The 17,853-nt window shown below is 49.0% G+C and overlaps 1 protein-coding gene across 4 annotated transcripts in view; it reads right to left on the bottom strand.

Moving 5' to 3' along the window:
• tspan9a (tetraspanin 9a) overlaps nt 1-17,853 on the bottom strand; it is a 174,571-nt gene that overhangs the window by 74,282 nt on the left and 82,436 nt on the right. For 3 of the 4 annotated variants that reach the window (XM_080191353.1, XM_080191354.1, XM_080191352.1), the window contains one exon: nt 12,088-12,167. In XM_080191353.1, the coding sequence (XP_080047479.1) occupies nt 12,088-12,150 (63 nt within the window). In that variant the 5' untranslated portion in view covers nt 12,151-12,167. Of the gene's footprint in view, nt 1-12,087; nt 12,885-17,853 lie in introns of those variants that run through there. The other variant, XM_080191351.1, reaches the window with a different exon arrangement.

Raw genomic sequence — 17,853 nt, 5'->3', positions numbered from 1 at the left:
ATGGAGGGAGTGCAGTGAACGTTTACCAGGGTGATTCCTGGGGTGGCAGGTCTGTCGTATGAGGAGAGACCAAGTTGGTTAGAATGATATTCAGTGGAGTTTAGAAAAGTGAAAGGGGAATGTCATAGAAACTTACAAAATTCTAACAGGGTTAGGCAGGGTAGGTTCAGAAAGAATGTTCCCGATGGTGGGGGAGTCCAGAACTAGGGGTAATAGCTTGAGGATAAGGAGTAAACCTTTTAGAACGGAGATAAGGAGAAATTTCTTCACCCAGAGGGTGGTGAATGTGTGGAATTCACTCCCACAGAAAGTAGTTGAGGCCAAAACATTGTCTGATTTCCAGAAGAAATTAGATCTAGCTCTAGGGGCTAAAGGGATCAGGGGAGATAAAGCGGGGGGGTGATCAGGATATTGAATTTGATGATGAGCCATAATCAAAGTGAATGATGGACCAGGCTCAAGGGGCTGAATGGCCTACTCCTGATTCTAGTTTTTACTTGTCTATTTATCCCATAAGAAAGTTGAGGCGAGGTTTCAAAGTGACAGCTGAGAGGCTTCTCCTTCCTAACTCCTTCACACGGCTGCTTTGGGAATGAGGTTTGAGCAGAGATGGGGAAAAGGGGATTTTTTCAGACTGGTTGTTTGGTCCATGTGGGTATTGCTATTACCCACCACAGCATTCCCTGACCTCCTGCTCAGGTATCAATGGGTTCCCTTTGAATGGGCTGGTTAGAGTACATAAACACTAGTATCAATGTAAAACAATCTAATGGCACAGAAATAAAAGACACAAAGACATGTCCACATTGCTCAGATGGTCAACAGTTTGTTATTTATTTAAGGAAAATGCCTCCTCTTTTGGGGGGGTGGTGGGGCTTGTGGCACAGTGCAGAGCATCCATACCTCTGAGCCAGAAGCTCTGGTGTGGCTAAAAAGGTTAATTATTAGCCTGTAACTCTGTCCAACGCACCCAATGGTAGGTGGTAAGAGGAGACTTTCCTGGTCAGCTGGACAATGGCACAGTGGTTAGCACTGCTGCCTCACAGCGCCAGGGACACGGGTTCGATTCCTGGCTAGGGTGACTGCCTGTGTGGAGTTTGCACGTTCTCCCTGCGTCTGCGTGGGTTTCCTCCCACAGTCCGAAATACGTGCTGGCTAAGTGCATTGACTCGAACAAGTGCCAGAGTGTGGCGACTAGGGGATTTTCCATAGTAACTTCATTGCAGTGTTAACGTAAGCCTACTTGTAACACTGATAAGTAAACTTAAAAAAAGTGACTCCAGACCCACAACAATGTGTGTGACTCTTCACTGCCCCTCTGAGATGCCCTGCAAATTCTGTGGAAGGGCAATTAGGGGTGGGCTCAATGGGCAGGGTCTCTGACCCCACACTGCTCAATGGACAGGGTCTCTGACCCCACACTGCTCAATGGACAGGGTCTCTGACCCCACACTGTTCAATGCACAGGGTCTCTGACCCCACACTGCTCAATGGACAGGGTCTCTGACCCCACACTGCTCAATGGACAGGGTCTCTGACACCACACTGCTCAATGGACAGGGTCTCTGACCCCCACACTGCTCAATGCACAGGGTCTCTGACCCCACACTGCTCAATAGACAGGGTCTCTGACCCCACACTGCTCAATGGACAGGGTCTCAAACCCCACACTGCTCAATGGACAGGGTCTCAAACCCCCACACTGCTCAATGGACAGGGTCTCTGACCCCCACACTGCTCAATGGACAGGGTCTCTGACCCCACACTGCTCAACGGACAGGGTCTCTGACCCCACACTGCTCAATGGACAGGGTCTCTGACCCCACACTGCTCAATGGACAGGGTCTCTGACCCCACACTGTTCAATGGACAGGGTCTCTGACCCCACACTGCTCAATGGACAGGGTCTCTGACCCCCACACTGCTCAATGGACAGGGTCTCTGACCCCACACTGCTCAATGGACAGGGTCTCAAACCCCACACTGCTCAATGGACAGGGTCTCTAACCCCACACTGCTCAATGGACAGGGTCTCGAACCCCACACTGCTCAATGGACAGGGTCTCTGACCCCACACTGCTCAATGGACAGGGTCTCTGACCCCACACTGCTCAATGCACAGGGTCTCTGACCCCACACTGCTCAATGCACAGGGTCTCTGACCCCACACTGCTCAATGGACAGGGTCTCTGACCCCACACTGCTCAATGCACAGGGTCTCGAACCCCACACTGCTCAATGGACAGGGTCTCTGACCCCCACACTGCTCAATGGACAGGGTCTCTGACCCCACACTGCTCAATGCACAGGGTCTCTGACCCCACACTGCTCAATGGACAGGGTCTCTGACCCCACACTGCTCAATGCACAGGGTCTCTGACCCCACACTGCTCAATGCACAGGGTCTCTGACCCCACACTGCTCAATGGACAGGGTCTCTGACCCCACACTGCTCAATGCACAGGGTCTCGAACCCCACACTGCTCAATGGACAGGGTCTCGAACCCCACACTGCTCAATGGACAGGGTCTCGAACCCCACACTGCTCAATGGACAGGGTCTCTGACCCCACACTGCTCAATGGACAGGGTCTCTGACCCCCACACTGCTCAATGGACAGGGTCTCTGACCCCACACTGCTCAATGGACAGGGTCTCTGACCCCACACTGCTCAATGGACAGGGTCTCGAACCCCACACTGCTCAATGGACAGGGTCTCTGACCCCCACACTGCTCAATGGACAGGGTCTCTGACCCCACACTCAGCGAACAGAGTCTAAAATCCTGTATGGGTCTGCCAATGGGTTTACAGTCACTGTGTTCAATCTTAAGAAGTAGGAGCAGGAGTGGCCATCTGGCCCCTTGAGCCTGCCTCGGTATTCAATGAGATCGTTGGGGGTGCGGTGGGGGGGGGAACTTTAACACCATTCCCCCCCCCCCCACCGCACCGGTTGGCTGGAAATCCTCTCGATCAGCATCACCCGCAGCTTCACATCTCCCGCTGAATGACGCGCGTTAACCTCATCCCTGTCAGTCTGAGCAACGGGAGGCGATGTGAAGGAACTCGACACGCTGCTTTCCCCGAGCGAGGGAGCCCCGTTCCCCGCTGGGAGTCCTGTCCCAGCAGACCGGACACGTTTACTTTACGGCGGGGGTTTGGGGGGGGGGGTCTCAGGTATTTGAAAAGTATCAACCTGCCGCCCCCGCTGTGTTTATCGCACGGACGAAAATCCTACGCTTCTGGTTCCCCACCCGCTGCCGCCCCGCTCCCGCTCTCCAGGAGGTTTCGCTTTGGGAGCTGGGCTTTTGCCGAGTCCCTGAGTGCTTCCCTCGCGCCCCGCCTTGAGTGACTGGCAGGAGCCAGTAAATATTTCACCTTTGGCACTTCATCATCCCCTCATCAAAGGGCCAACACTGAAAGGCAATTAATGCTGTCACTGTGCGAATCCAGAATCATTCCGCAGGCCGGATTGGATTACAGGCATTTTATGGGGGACCTTTGCCCTCCTTTCCCTTCTCCGATTTCTCCCGTGGCGGACAACCCCCACCCCGAAGCCGTAAACGTGTCCAGATTCAGGGAGGGAGAATTATTGCACTCTGGGGTTTGTGGAAAGGTATTTCCAGCAACTCTCATACCTGTTCGGCGACACCAGCACGCCCGCAGTCAGAGACCCCTTTTTTTAGTCAGGTTGATTTTTGGATTTCGCCCTCCGCAAAATGCAGCTTCACGGGCCACTCGGTCCATCGCTCCAATGGAAACCATTGCAGAGGATGGCTTACAGTCACAGAATCCCACAGTGTAGAATGAAGCCATTCGGCCCATCGAGTCTGCATCGACAACAATCCCCCCATAACCCCAGGCATTTACCCCAGCTGGCCCCCCTGACACTAAGGAGCAACTTAGCACGGCCACTCCACCTAACCCGCACTGCGTGAGGGAATCAGAGCACCCGGAGGAAACCCACGCAGGCACGGGGAGAATGTGCAGTCTCCACACAGACGGTGACCCGAGCCGGGAGTCGAACCCGTGTCCCTGGCGCTGTGAGGCAGCAGTGCTAACCACTGTGCCGCGCTTCTGAATCAACCTCACAGTCATGGAGCTCAACGCACTGCCTCTAAGACACCCTACTGCGGCATCAGAGGAAGATCTGAGCGAGAGTGGGCCGTTCGGCCCATCGAAGCCATTCTGCCATTTAATTAGGTTCTGGCTGACCATCTATCTCCACACCACTTTCCTGTGCTATTCCCATACTCTGAGATGTCAGAAATTGACCTACTTCACTCTTGAACATCCTCCGTCACTGGGTCTCCGCAATCTCTGGAATAGAACGCCTCCCTGAGTGAAGAAATTCCTCCTCACCTCTGCCTGGAATGGTCTGTCCTTTATTCTCACACTGTGTCCCCTGGTTCTAGAAACCGTACCTCCTCCGCTATCGCCGCCCCCCCCCACCCCCAAACCTGCCACGGGGAGATAGCTTACCCAAGCGGCCTACTCCTGCTCTGAGTTTGTTAACACGTCTGTACATGCTAACAAATTCAGAATTTGATGGTTTGGGGTTATAAGGAGAGGCTGGATAGACTGGGACTTTTTTCTCTGGAGAGTAGGAGGCTGAGAGGTGATCTTATAGAGGTCTATAAAATAATGAGGGGCACAGATCAGCTAGATAGTCAATATCTTTTCCCAAAGGTAGGGGAGTCTAAAACCAGAGGGCATAGGTTTATGGTGAGAGGGGAGAGATACAAAAGGGTCCAGAGGGGCAATTTTTTCACACAGAGGGTGGTGAGTGTCTGGAATGAGCTGCCAGAGGTAGTAGTAGAGGCGAGTACAATTTTGTCTTTTAAAAAGCGTTTACATGGGTACGATGGGTGTAGAGGGATATGGGCCAAATGTGGGCAATTGGGATTAGCTTGGAGGTTTAAAGAAAAAGGGCAGTATGGACAAGTTGGGCCGAAGGGCCTGTTTCCGTGCTGTAAACCTCTATCCCTAACAGAAGAGCCCAATTCAGCCTACCAATTCTGAGCTGGAATTCTCTGTTCCCAACCTCGACGATATCCGTTGTAACGTCTCCTGTGCGATCACATCCTTGCTGTCACGACCGGGAGTGGACGCAGAACGCTAGCGGTGGCCTGGCCGCAGCTTTTGTTACCGTTTTAACATAACCTCCCCGCTGGTTTATCCTATTCTTAGCCTATCTGAGCAGGGCACTGATATCTCCCTGCAGTTTACAGCTTCTCCTCTCACCCTCAACCACACGGCCAACTACTGTACCGCCCGCAAACTCCTCGATCGTGCACCCACACTCTACATTTACCTCTGAACCACTGACCTACACCACAGAATACGCGGGGCCCAGTATCAGTCCGGGACTCAGTGTTCCAGTCACAAAAACTCCTCCTTGACTCTGAGCTGGTGAACGCCCAGATGAATCATTGCGTTTAATTCCGTACACCACCACACTTCATGAAGGATGTCAAGGGTTTAGAGAGTGCGGGGGAGATATCCTAGAATAGAATCCCTACAGTGCAGAGGAGGCCATTCAGCCCATCGAGTCTGACTGCATATCTTCCCCAGGCCCTCACCTCCACCCTCTGCTCATCATCCCCCCGCATTTCCCATGGCCAATCCATCTAACCTGCACATCTTTGGACAGTGGGAGGAAACCGGAGCACCCGGAGGATACCCACGCAGGCACGGGGAGAATGTGCAGACTCCGCACAGACAGTGACCCGAGCTGGGAATCGAACCCGGGTCCCTGGCGCTGTGAGGCAGCAGTGCTAACCCACTGGGCCACCCCAGAATGGCAGCAGAGATGAAGGATTTCAATCCTGTGAAGAAACTGGGCTTGCTTTCAACAGAGAAGTGAAGGTGAAAGGGAAATTTAGTAGATTGGTCCTGCCAAATAAGGAGAAACCGTTCCTAATAGCAGACGGGTCAGTAACCATGGACACAGATCTAAGGAAACGGACTAAAGAGGTGGAGGCAACGTGAGGAAAAAGAAATTTTACACAAAGGGTTAAACTCTGCCAAAAATATCCAACGCTGTCTACCTGATACGCTGCAGGATAGGATGTCCTGAGGCATGGTACATCGGGGAGACCATGCAGACGCTAGGACAACGGACGAACGGACACGGTGCGACGATCGCCAGGCAGGAGTGTTCTCGTCCAGTCGAGGAACACTTCAGCGGTCACCGGCATTTGGCCTCCGATCTTCCGGTAAGCGTTCTCCAAGGCGGCCTTCATAACTCGCAACAGCGCAGAATCGCCGAGCAGAAACTGATAGCCAAGTTCCGCACACACAAGGACGGCCTCAACCGGGATCTTGGGTTCACGTCACACTGCGTACAACCCCCAACATTTGGACTGGTTGGCAAAATCCTACCAGCTGACCTAACTTGAGACAATTCACACCCCTCTAACCTCTGATTATCCCCCTCTCCACTCACATTGTCTGTACCTGTAGAGATTAGTTTATCTGTTAAGACTCACATTATCTTGCAATTGTGTCCCTGTCTGTACAGTCTGAACCCAATTCTCCACTCTCCCCATGAAGGAGCAGTGCTCCAAAAGCTGGCGATTCCAAATAAACCTGTTGGGCTTTAACCTGGTGATGTCAGACTTCTTACTGTGCACAAACATCCACATTCACACTAACTCCCATCCTCCCTGTGCTCGCTGAGATACAACGGCTTTCCACGGAGCAGCGCACCGTTTTAAAATTCTCATCCGCGTTTGTAAATCCTTCTGTGGCTCGCTCCTCCCTATCCAAAGCTTCAACCCTCAAAAGTCTCGGCACTCCTTTAATTCCAGCCTCATGGCAACCTCTGCTTTAAACCGCGCCACCACTGACCCATGTGCCTCCAGCTGCCCCGAGTCCGGAGCTCTCTCCCTCTCCCCTTTAATTCACTTCTTAAAACCCCACTTTCCAACAAGTTTTTGGCCACCTGTCTGCTGAGATATTTGGTGTCAAATTTGGTTTCCTGTGAAATTCCTTGGCCGGTTTTACAATCATCGAATCATGGGATCCCTACATAAAACCAAAAGATAGAGAAGCAGCATTAGGCCATTCAGCCCATCGCGTCTGCTTCCCCATTCAATCAGAATTGACATGATTTTCACCCCCATTCTCCTGCCTTCTCCTCCTAACCCTTGGTCCCCTTATTGATCAAGGACCTATCTATCTCTGTCTTAAAGACGCTCAGTGACCTGGCCTCTGTGGCAATGGGTTCCACAGGTTCACCACCCTCTGGTTGAAGAAATTCCTCCCCCACTTACAGCACAGAAGGAGATAAAGAGAAGGGGAAAATGGGCAATGAAACTTAGCCACTGCTGAGTAAAGAGGGAAGGCCAACATCATGAGTAATCTTCCAGGAGGGCATAACCAATCACTCATCATGATCCCAGTCATAACAATCTCAAAACCCTGTATCACAGCTCGGTATGGCTCCTGCTCTGACCAAGGAAATACGTGAATGTAGCCCTAATCTATCACACAAACCAGCCTCCCATCCAATAACTCTGTCTACACTCGTCGCTACCTCGGCAAAGCAGCCAGCATAATTAAGGACCCCACGGACCCCGGACATTCTCTCCTTCACCTTCTTCCATCGCAAAAAAGATACAAAAGTCCGAGGTCACGTACCAACCAACTCACTTCTTCCCTGCTGCCATCAGACTTTTAAATGGACCTAACCTTATAGTTCTTTCTCTACACCCTAGCCGTGACTGTAACACTACAATCTGCACCCTCTCCTTTCCTTCTCCCTTATTACTCTATGGGGGGGCACAGGGGGTTAGCACTGCTGCTTCACAGTGCCAGGGACCCGGGTTCAATTCCCAGCTTGGGTCGCTGTCTGTGTGGAGTTTGCACATTCTCCCCGTGTCTGCATGGGTTTCCTCCCGCAGTTTGAAGGACGTGCTGGTTAGGGTGCGTTGACCTGAACAGGCGCCAGAGTGTGGGAACTTCACAGCAACGTCATTGGAGTGTTAATGTAAGCCTTACTTGTGACTAATAAATAAGCCTAAACTTGTATGAATGGTCTGTATAGCGTAAGAAACAATACTTTTGCACTGTATGTTGATACATGCAACAATAATAAATCAAATCAAACTGAAAATGCTGTCATGGAGGGAAAAAAGCATCAGCAAAATTCATAAAATGGCAGAAACATTGGCTAAGGCAGCAATGGAAAATGACAGATTGATAGCAAGTATTGTGACAAATATTCACCGGATGGGGGGGATATCAAAATAGAAACTCTGTGGTCTGAGCTCAGTTACATACTGCGGTCTAAGCTAACAGAGGGATATTTCTCTGTTACCTGATTAATTATTCCGTCCTTATGTCCCCATTAACAATGTCGTTTTAGCAATCCGAGAGGGTAACTTTTTCCCAAACACAATGCCACCGCTGACCTCTGCTCCAATTACCATCTATCCAGATCAATGCAAATGTCCACTCTATAGCCAGGCAGACAGACAGACAGATTCGGCCAAAGTGACCAAGGCTCAGCCCGGCCCGGGGACTGGAATTGCTGAGAGTGGGGCTCTGGCAGAAGGCTCAGAGACATTTAATCTTCAAGAGGATAAGCAACGCATCTGGTGAATAACACACAGCTCCGCACAAACAATCCTGAGAGGAAGAATGTGCACCCAGTGCACCCGTACAGCTCCTGAGCCTAATCCAAACAGTCCAGATCACTCTATCCTGCACAACGGGGACGATAAGTTCTTGGGCCTGAGTTATAGGGAGAGGCTGGCCAGGATATGGGCTTTATCCCTTGGAGCGTAGGAGAGTGAGGGGTGAGCTTATTGAGGCGTATAAAATCACGAGGGGCATAGATAGGATGAACGCAGATAGTCTTTTCCCAGGGAAGGGGAATTTTGATTTGATTTGATGTATTAGTACACAGTGAGGAGTATTGCTTCTTGCACGCTACGCAGACACAGCATACCGTTCATAGAGAAGGAAAGGCGACAGTGCAGAATGTAGTATTACAGTCATATCGGGTGTTGCAGGGTGTAGAGAAAGATCAGCTTAGTGCGAGGTAGGTCCATTCAAAAGTCTGATGGCAGTGGGGAAGAAGCTGTTCTTGAGTTGGTCGGTACGTGACCTCAGACTTTTGTACCATTTGCCCGACGGAAGAAGGTGGAAGAGAGAATGTCCACGATGCGTGGGGGTCCTTGATTATTCAGGCTGCTTTGCCGAGGCAGTGGGAAATTGAAATTGAAAACTGGAGGACGTAGGTTTAAGACGAGAGGGGAAAGATTTCAAAGAGACCTGAGGGGCAACTTCTTCACACAGAGGGTGGTACGTGTATGGAATGAGCTGCCGGAGGGAGTGGTTGAGGGAGGTTCAATAGCAACAGTTAGAAAGCGTTTGGATAAGTACGTGGATGGCAAAGGATTAGAAGGATGTGGGCCAAACGTGGGCAACTGGGACTAGCTGGGAGGGCAGCATCGACTGGTTGGGCCGAAGGGCCTGTTTCCATGTTGTATTGCTCTGTGACCCTTGCCGGTCACCAAAAAGGCATGGGAATCCTGCCGCCTCTCCGGAGCTAAACGGAATGACAGATCAACACAGGAACACTCAAGAATTAATAGGATGAGGCCATTCTGCCCCTCAAGCCTGTTCAGCTCCATTCGATAGGATCATGGCTGATCTGATTGTGATCTTAACTCCCCTACCCCGCTAGCCCCTCCACATAACTCCTGACTACCTTTGTCAATTAAAAACCTTTCTAACTCAGTCTTGAGTATGTTCCAGCCTCCACTACTCTCTGGAGCAGAGAATTCCCGAGACTAGCAACCCTGAGAGAAGATAATTCTCTTCATCTCCGTCTTAAGTGGGAGACCCTTTATTTTTAAACTGTGTCCCCCTAACCACCTTGTCGAGCACTCCCCAGAACTGTATATGTTTCCACAGAAGCCTCACAGTGCAGGAGGAGGCCATTTGGCCCATTTATTCTGGACTGGCTCTCTGAAACAGCACCTTACCCCCACTCCACCTTACCCCCACAGCCCTGTGCACTCAGCATGGTCAATCCACCTAACCTACACATCTTGGACACTAAGGGGCATTTAGCATGGTCAATCCACCTAACCCACATATCTTTGGACTGTGGGAGGAAACCGGAGCACCCGGAGGAAACCCACGTAGACATGGGGAGAACGTGCAAACTCTATGCACACAGTGACCCGAGGCCTGAATCGAATCCAAGGTCCTTGGCGCTGAGAGGCAGCAGTTGCTAACCACTCTGGCACCGTGCCATCAACAGAAATGCACTAAGAGAATTCAAAACCTTCCAAGAGCGGGCACACTGGTGAGCTGGGAAGGAAGGGAGCTCAACGTCTAATGTCTGTGTCATCCTCAAGCAGCCTTGTAAATAATTATCGCAGGCATTTCATTCTCAGACACAGTGATTGCAGTAAAGTTGGAGCAGGTTAGTATATATCACAGGTCAGTGACTACACAACGGAGTACACTGCTGGCAGTACACTCCTGCAGGTTACGCTGAATATAGTGATGAGACAGTAGCGTCAGGCTATGCACTGGCTGACGTAACAAGCTCATATTAAATGCTGAGGAGGCGGACTGGGCAACTATTCTGCACACACGTTAATCCCACAGTCAGATTCCTGGAGCATTTGGTGGGTTATTAATCTGGGATTTTTCACCGTATAAACACTCCAAACTGCTAGGAACCCCCCTCCCCCCCCACTACCCCCATTAGAGACAGGGGCAACGCGGTGCCCCCAGGATCACTCCTGCTGTTCACCAGGTGCAGATCATTGCTGCACTGCTTGTCAGAGGGCAGAGAATGCCAGCTTTAGATGACGGGGCTGTAATGTAATGTATCCAGGTCCGCTGACGGTGCAAGGTTAGCTGGGGCAGTAAGCAGCGAGGGACAAGCGGGCAGGCCGTGAATGCATCAAGTTAGGACACAATGTGGAAATAGGGAGGATCACCCACTTTGGAAGGGAATGCAGGAAGGCAGAATAATGGTGGGTGAGCAATGCTGATATTCAGAGGGACACGGGCACAACAATCACACAAAGTTAACAAGAATTAAAGAAGCAAATGGTATGATAGCCGTTATTACAAAGGGACTGAAGTGTACGGGTAAAGAAATCGGAATGCAAATAGATCTGACCATTTGGGGAGGCTACAGCTAGTGTACTCAGTACAGGTTAAGTCCCTTTACCAAAGGCAGGGTATATTTGCCTTAGAGGGAGTGCATCACAGGGGACTGTCGGGGTGACAGATCGAGCACACTACATCCATATTCCCCAGAGTGTAACGAGAGGTGATTGCCTGGAAATGTATAAAGCTCTCACAAGAGCTTGACAGGGTAGATGTTGAGAGTCTAGGCTGGAGGTGGCAGGCTGGCACAGTGGTTAGCGCTGCTGCCTCACGGCGCCAGGGACTCGGGTTCGATTCCCGGCTCGGGCCAACGCCTGCGTGGAGTTTGCTTGCACGTTCTCCCCATGTCTGCGTGGGTTTCCTCCCACAGTCCGAAAGGGCTGCTGGTTAGGTGTACGTCGACCCGGACACGTGCCAGAGTGTGGCGACTCGGGGAATTTCACAGCAACTTCATTGCAGCGTTAATGTCAGCCTTCTGACCCAATAAATAAACTTTTAACTTTAAGATTGGGGCGCTGGGGATTGGCCGTTTAGGACGGAGTTGAGGTGAAATTTCTTCGCTCGGTGAATCTTTGGAATTTTTTACCGCAGGAGGGGGGGTTGTTCATCGAATACCTTCGTAGACACTAAAAGGAACCAGAACAAGTGAGGGAGGATAGAAGACATTGAATGGCAAGGCATTGAATGGAGGGGCCGAGTGGTCTCCTCCTGTTCCTATTTCTTATGTAAGTGAGGAGGTCTCCCTCTGCCAAATACGTGACTTAAATTACACTCAACTATGGATCATGACTAACGTCAGCTAACTTTAATACCAAGGATGAGGGAACAACCTAGTTAGTCGCAGCATTTACAGTCAGAGGTTTGAGTATTTGTGTTACTTAGTGGCACATCCAACGGTTCGGATACAGTCAACCCCCAGAGAGAGAGAAACACCAAGCACTTACCCAAAATATGAGGTTGAAAAGAAACATCAAGTACTTTAGACAACACAGACAGCCTCTCGCCATGCTGAACTTCTGGAATTCTAGGAGGAAAACAAACGACAGGTCGAGGTAAAACACCACATATTTGCTGCCCTTGGGTGCCGTGTATTTGTCACTCTTTACACCGGGTCCCACCGGGCCCTTGGCACGGGCTCCCGAGTTGCCGTAGAAAGCCCCCGCTGTGAATCCGCTGCCAAACTGCTGCCCGGAGGTAGAGTCCGACTCCCGGCTTTCCACGGAGGGGCTCCGATGGATCGAAGATTCCTCACTGCTCGATTTCTCCATGTTCGCCCTCTTCGCGGTTCCCACATTCAACGTCAAACATGTCTCGGTATTCGGGGGCCGGATGAGGAATGACAAGTGACACACACACAGGGAGAGAGAGAGAGAGGAGCTCACTCAGAGCTGACAACTCCACAGCGGGTATCCCTCCTCTCCCCCCTCCATTTACACAGACGCACTGGGACAGCAATCTGCTCGCACAGCCCCCAACTGCAACAGTCAGCGGCTCCCTGTCCTGCGGAGCGGGTGTCAAACACAGCTGCTGTCCCCAAGCCCTGGAATTCCTGTCCCGCTTGTTAAATTCTCCAGTGCTTCATCTTCACCTCCCCCCCCCCAAGTACTCTCGTGGGGGGTGGTGGTGGTGGTGGGCGTGGGTGAGGTGGGGGGAGTTACGTACAGCGCGTTTCACACCGCAGCTTCCCACAGTCTCTCCCTCTCTCTCTCTCTCTGCACTGCTCACATGCCGTTTCTACCTCTCCAGCCTGCAATCAGCTGTTTAATCTCTCCCCCCACCACCACCCCCCCCCCTCGCTCTCACTCTTACTGCACTGATGTTAAAGGACCTGCAGCTGCTCCAACAGCTCTGATATTCACAGAGCACAGTGAAAAGTCTGACAACACCAGGTTTTAGTCCAACCTATTTATTTGATAATATATTATCAATAATATGATAATATATTATCAAATAATTTGATTATCATTATTTGATAATATATTATCAAATAAATAGGTTGGACTAAAACCTGGTGTTGTCAGACTTTTTACTGTGTTTACGCCAGTCCAACGCCGGCATACCCACATCATTCACAGAGCAGCCACTGACCAACAACCCCCCCCCACCACCTCCTCACCCCCCCCGTACCCACAACCCTCAACCCCACCAAGGAAACACCCACTCAACGGTAGGGTTACCCAATCAGATAAAGATTTCACCCCTCCCTCCCTCCCCACCACCACCCCGATCCCAGGGATGAGCAGTTTAATCTTATCTCTCTCTCTGGTTTAACAAGTGCAGCCCCGCTGACAAACAGCACTCAACAGGGAGAACGGGGATTACAGCGAAACAATCGCCTTGTGTCACCGGAGACAGGAGAGGACCGAGACCAATCAAACTCACAAGCCCTCCACCCCCCACCCCGGGACACTCAAACCCAAACCCCGACTCGCAAAACTTTGCTCAGGGTTAACACAGAACGGAATCCACTGGCAGCCACGTCAAAATCCTGCTACGCTAAATAGGCCTAAACAAAAAAGTTGGCGTTTATTTACTGGTGTCACAAGTAGGCTTACATTAACACTGCGATGAACAAAGAAAATCACAGCGCAGGAACAGGCCCTCCACTGACCACACCGACCGACTGAACTAAAACCCCCTATCCTTCCGGGGACCGTATCCCTCTATTCCCGCCCTATTCGTGTATTTGTCCAGATGCCCCGTAAAAAGTCACTATCGTATCCGCAACTGTGAAGTTACAGTGAAAATCCCCCAGTCGCCACGCTCCGGCGCCTGTCCGGGTACACTGGGGGAGAATTCAGCACGGCCAGTGCACCCTAACCAGCACAGTCTTTCAGACTGTGAGGGGAAACCGGAGCACCCGGAGGAAACCCACGCAGGGAGAATGTGCAGACTCCACACAGACAGTGACCCAAGGCTGGAACTGAACCCAGATCCCTGACGCTGTGAGGCTGCAGTGCTAACCCACTGTGCCACCGTGCCACCCAACACTTGCTAGCAATGCACCCACCAGTGTAACAGTTTTTGGGAGGTTGTTGGTGATTTGACAAATAAGGGATAGGAGGCAGAGCGGAACCACATAATTATCGCAGCCTTTGACACAGATTTCATCCAATCTGAATCTTTGTCACCTTTACATGCAGACAGCGAAAGACCCAAGCCAGGAATCGAACCCAGGTCCCAAGCAAAGTATACGTTGGTGAGAGCTACAGGGAAATTATTAAAGATTGATATGGATTATTGGGACTTGTTAAGAATGGCGCCATTACATAAACTGGAACACAAAACGCAGGAAACAAATCCAGGGAACTTCGGAGACATTCAATACACAAACAAAAAGTTTCCTGAAATTCCTCACTCTCGCCAAGAAACTTAAAGCAGTTTCACTTTACTGAACTTAAGCAAGGAATAAAATTCGGATAATCCCCAGTATAGTTCAGTACAGTCTCTATCCCAGTAACTTTAGACCAGTATAGCTCAGTGCAGTCTCTATCCCAGTAACATTAGACCAGTATAGTTCAGTACAGTCTCTATCCCAGTAACATTAGACCAGTATAGTTCAGTACGGTCTCTATCCCAGTAACATTAGACCAGTACAGTTCAGTACAGTCTCTATCCCAGTAACTTTAGACCAGTATAGCTCAGTGCAGTCTCTATCCCAGTAACATTAGACCAGTATAGTTCAGTACAGTCTCTATCCCAGTAACATTAGACCAGTATAGTTCAGTACAGTCTCTATCCCAGTAACATTAGACCAGTATAGTTCAGTACAGTCTCTATCCCAGTAACATTAGACCAGTATAGTTCAGTACAGTCTCTATCCCAGTAACATTAGACCAGTATAGCTCAGTACAGTCTCTATCCCAGTAACATTAGACCAGTATAGTTCAGTACGGTCTCTATCTCAGTAACTTTAGACCAGTATAATTCAGTACAGTCTCTATCCCAGTAACATTAGACCAGTATAGTTCAGTACAGTCTCTATCCCAGTAACATTAGACCAGTATAGCTCAGTACAGTCTCTATCCCAGTAACATTAGACCAGTATAGTTCAGTACGGTCTCTATCCCAGTAACTTTAGACCAGTATAATTCAGTACAGTCTCTATCCCAGTAACGTTAGACCAGTATAGTTCAGTACAGTCTCTATCCCAGTAACTTTAGATCAGTATAGTTCAGTACAGTTGCTATCCCAGTAACTTTAGACCAGTATAGCTCAGTACAGTCCCTATCTCAGTAACTTTAGACCAGTATAGCTCAGTACAGTCCCTATCCCAGTAACTTTAGACCAGTATAGCTCAGTACAGTCCCTATCTCAGTAACTTTAGACCAGTATAGTTCAGTACAGTCCCTATCCCAGTAACATTAGACCAGTATAGCTCAGTACAGTCTCTATCCCAGTAACTTTAGACCAGTATAGCTCAGTACAGTCTCTATCCCAGTAACTTTAGACCAGTATAGCTCAGTACAGTCCCTATCCCAGTAACTTTAGACCAGTATAGTTCAGTACAGTCTCTATCCCAGTAACTTTAGACCAGTATAGCTCAGTACAGTCCCTATCCCAGTAACTTTAGACCAGTATAGTTCAGTACAGTCTCTATCCCAGTAACTTTAGACCAGTATAGTTCAGTACAGTCTCTATCCCAGTAACTTTAGACCAGTAAAGCTCAGTACAGTCTCTATCTCAGTAACTTTAGACCAGTATATTTCAGTACGGTCTCTATCCCAGTAACATTAGACCAGTATAATTCGGTACAGTCTCTATCCCAGTAACATTAGACCAGTATAGCTCAGTACAGTCTCTATCCCAGTAACATTAGACCAGTATAGTTCAGTACAGTCTCTATCCCAGTAACATTAGTCCAGTACAGTCTCTATCCCAGTAACATTAGACCAATATAGCTCAGTACAGTCTCTATCCCAGTAACTTTAGACCAGTATAGCTCAGTACAGTCTCTATCCCAGTAACTTTAGACCAGTATAGTTCAGTACAGTCTCTATCCCAGTAACATTAGACCAGTATAGTTCAGTACAGTCTCTATCCCAGTAACATTAGACCAATATAGCTCAGTACAGTCTCTATCCCAGTAACTTTAGACCAGTATAGCTCAGTACAGTCTCTATCCCAGTAACATTAGACCAATATAGCTCAGTACAGTCTCTATCCCAGTAACTTTAGACCAGTATAGTTCAGTACAGTCTCTATCCCAGTAACATTAGACCAGTATAGTTCAGTACAGTCTCTATCCCAGTAACTTTAGATCAGTATAGTTCAGTACAGTTGCTATCCCAGTAACTTTAGACCAGTATAGCTCAGTACAGTCCCTATCTCAGTAACTTTAGACCAGTATAGTTCAGTACAGTCCCTATCCCAGTAACATTAGACCAGTATAGCTCAGTACAGTCTCTATCCCAGTAACTTTAGACCAGTATAGCTCAGTACAGTCTCTATCCCAGTAACTTTAGACCAGTATAGTTCAGTACAGTCCCTATCCCAGTAACTTTAGACCAGTATAGTTCAGTACAGTCTCTATCCCAGTAACTTTAGACCAGTATAGCTCAGTACAGTCCCTATCCTAGTAACTTTAGACCAGTATAATTCAGTACAGTCTGTATCCCAGTAACATTAGACCAGTATAGTTCAGTGCAGTCTCTATCCCAGTAACATTAGACCAGTATAGCTCAGTACAGTCTCTATCCCAGTAACTTTAGACCAGTAAAGCTCAGTACAGTCTCTATCTCAGTAACTTTAGACCAGTATATTTCAGTACGGTCTCTATCCCAGTAACATTAGACCAGTATAGTTCAGTACAGTCTCTATCCCAGTAACATTAGACCAGTATAGCTCAGTACAGTCTCTATCCCAGTAACTTTAGACCAGTATAGTTCAGTACAGTCTCTATCCCAGTAACATTAGACCAGTATAGTTCAGTACAGTCTCTATCCCAGTAACATTAGACCAATATAGCTCAGTACAGTCTCTATCCCAGTAACTTTAGACCAGTATAGCTCAGTACAGTCTCTATCCCAGTAACTTTAGACCAGTATAGTTCAGTACAGTCTCTATCCCAGTAACATTAGACGAGTATAGTTCAGTACAGTCTCTATCCCAGTAACATTAGACCAATATAGCTCAGTACAGTCTCTATCCCAGTAACTTTAGACCAGTATAGCTCAGTACAGTCTCTATCCCAGTAACATTAGACCAATATAGCTCAGTACAGTCTCTATCCCAGTAACTTTAGACCAGTATAGTTCAGTACAGTCTCTATCCCAGTAACATTAGACCAGTATAGTTCAGTACAGTCTCTATCCCAGTAACTTTAGATCAGTATAGCTTAGTACGGTCTCTATCCCAGTAACTTTAGACCGGTATAGTTCAGTACAGTCTCTATCCCAGTAACATTAGACCAGTATAGCTCAGTACAGTCTCTATCCCAGTAACTTTAGACCAGTATAGCTCAGTACAGTCCCTATCTCAGTAACTTTAGACCAGTATATTTCAGTACAGTCCCTATCCCAGTAACATTAGACCAGTATAGTTCAGTACGGTCCCTATCCCAGTAACTTTAGACCAGTATAATTCAGTACAGTCTCTATCCCAGTAACATTAGACCATTATAGTTCAGTACGGTCCCTATCCCAGTAACTTTAGACCAGTATAGCTCAGTACGGTCCCTATCCCAGTAACTTTAGACCAGTATAGTTCAG

The sequence above is a fragment of the Carcharhinus amblyrhynchos genome, chromosome 6 (assembly GCF_965287045.1).
Source record: "Carcharhinus amblyrhynchos chromosome 6, sCarAmb.v2.hapA, whole genome shotgun sequence".
Lineage (NCBI taxonomy): Eukaryota > Metazoa > Chordata > Chondrichthyes > Carcharhiniformes > Carcharhinidae > Carcharhinus > Carcharhinus amblyrhynchos.
This window is presented reverse-complemented; position numbering and strand designations above follow the sequence as displayed.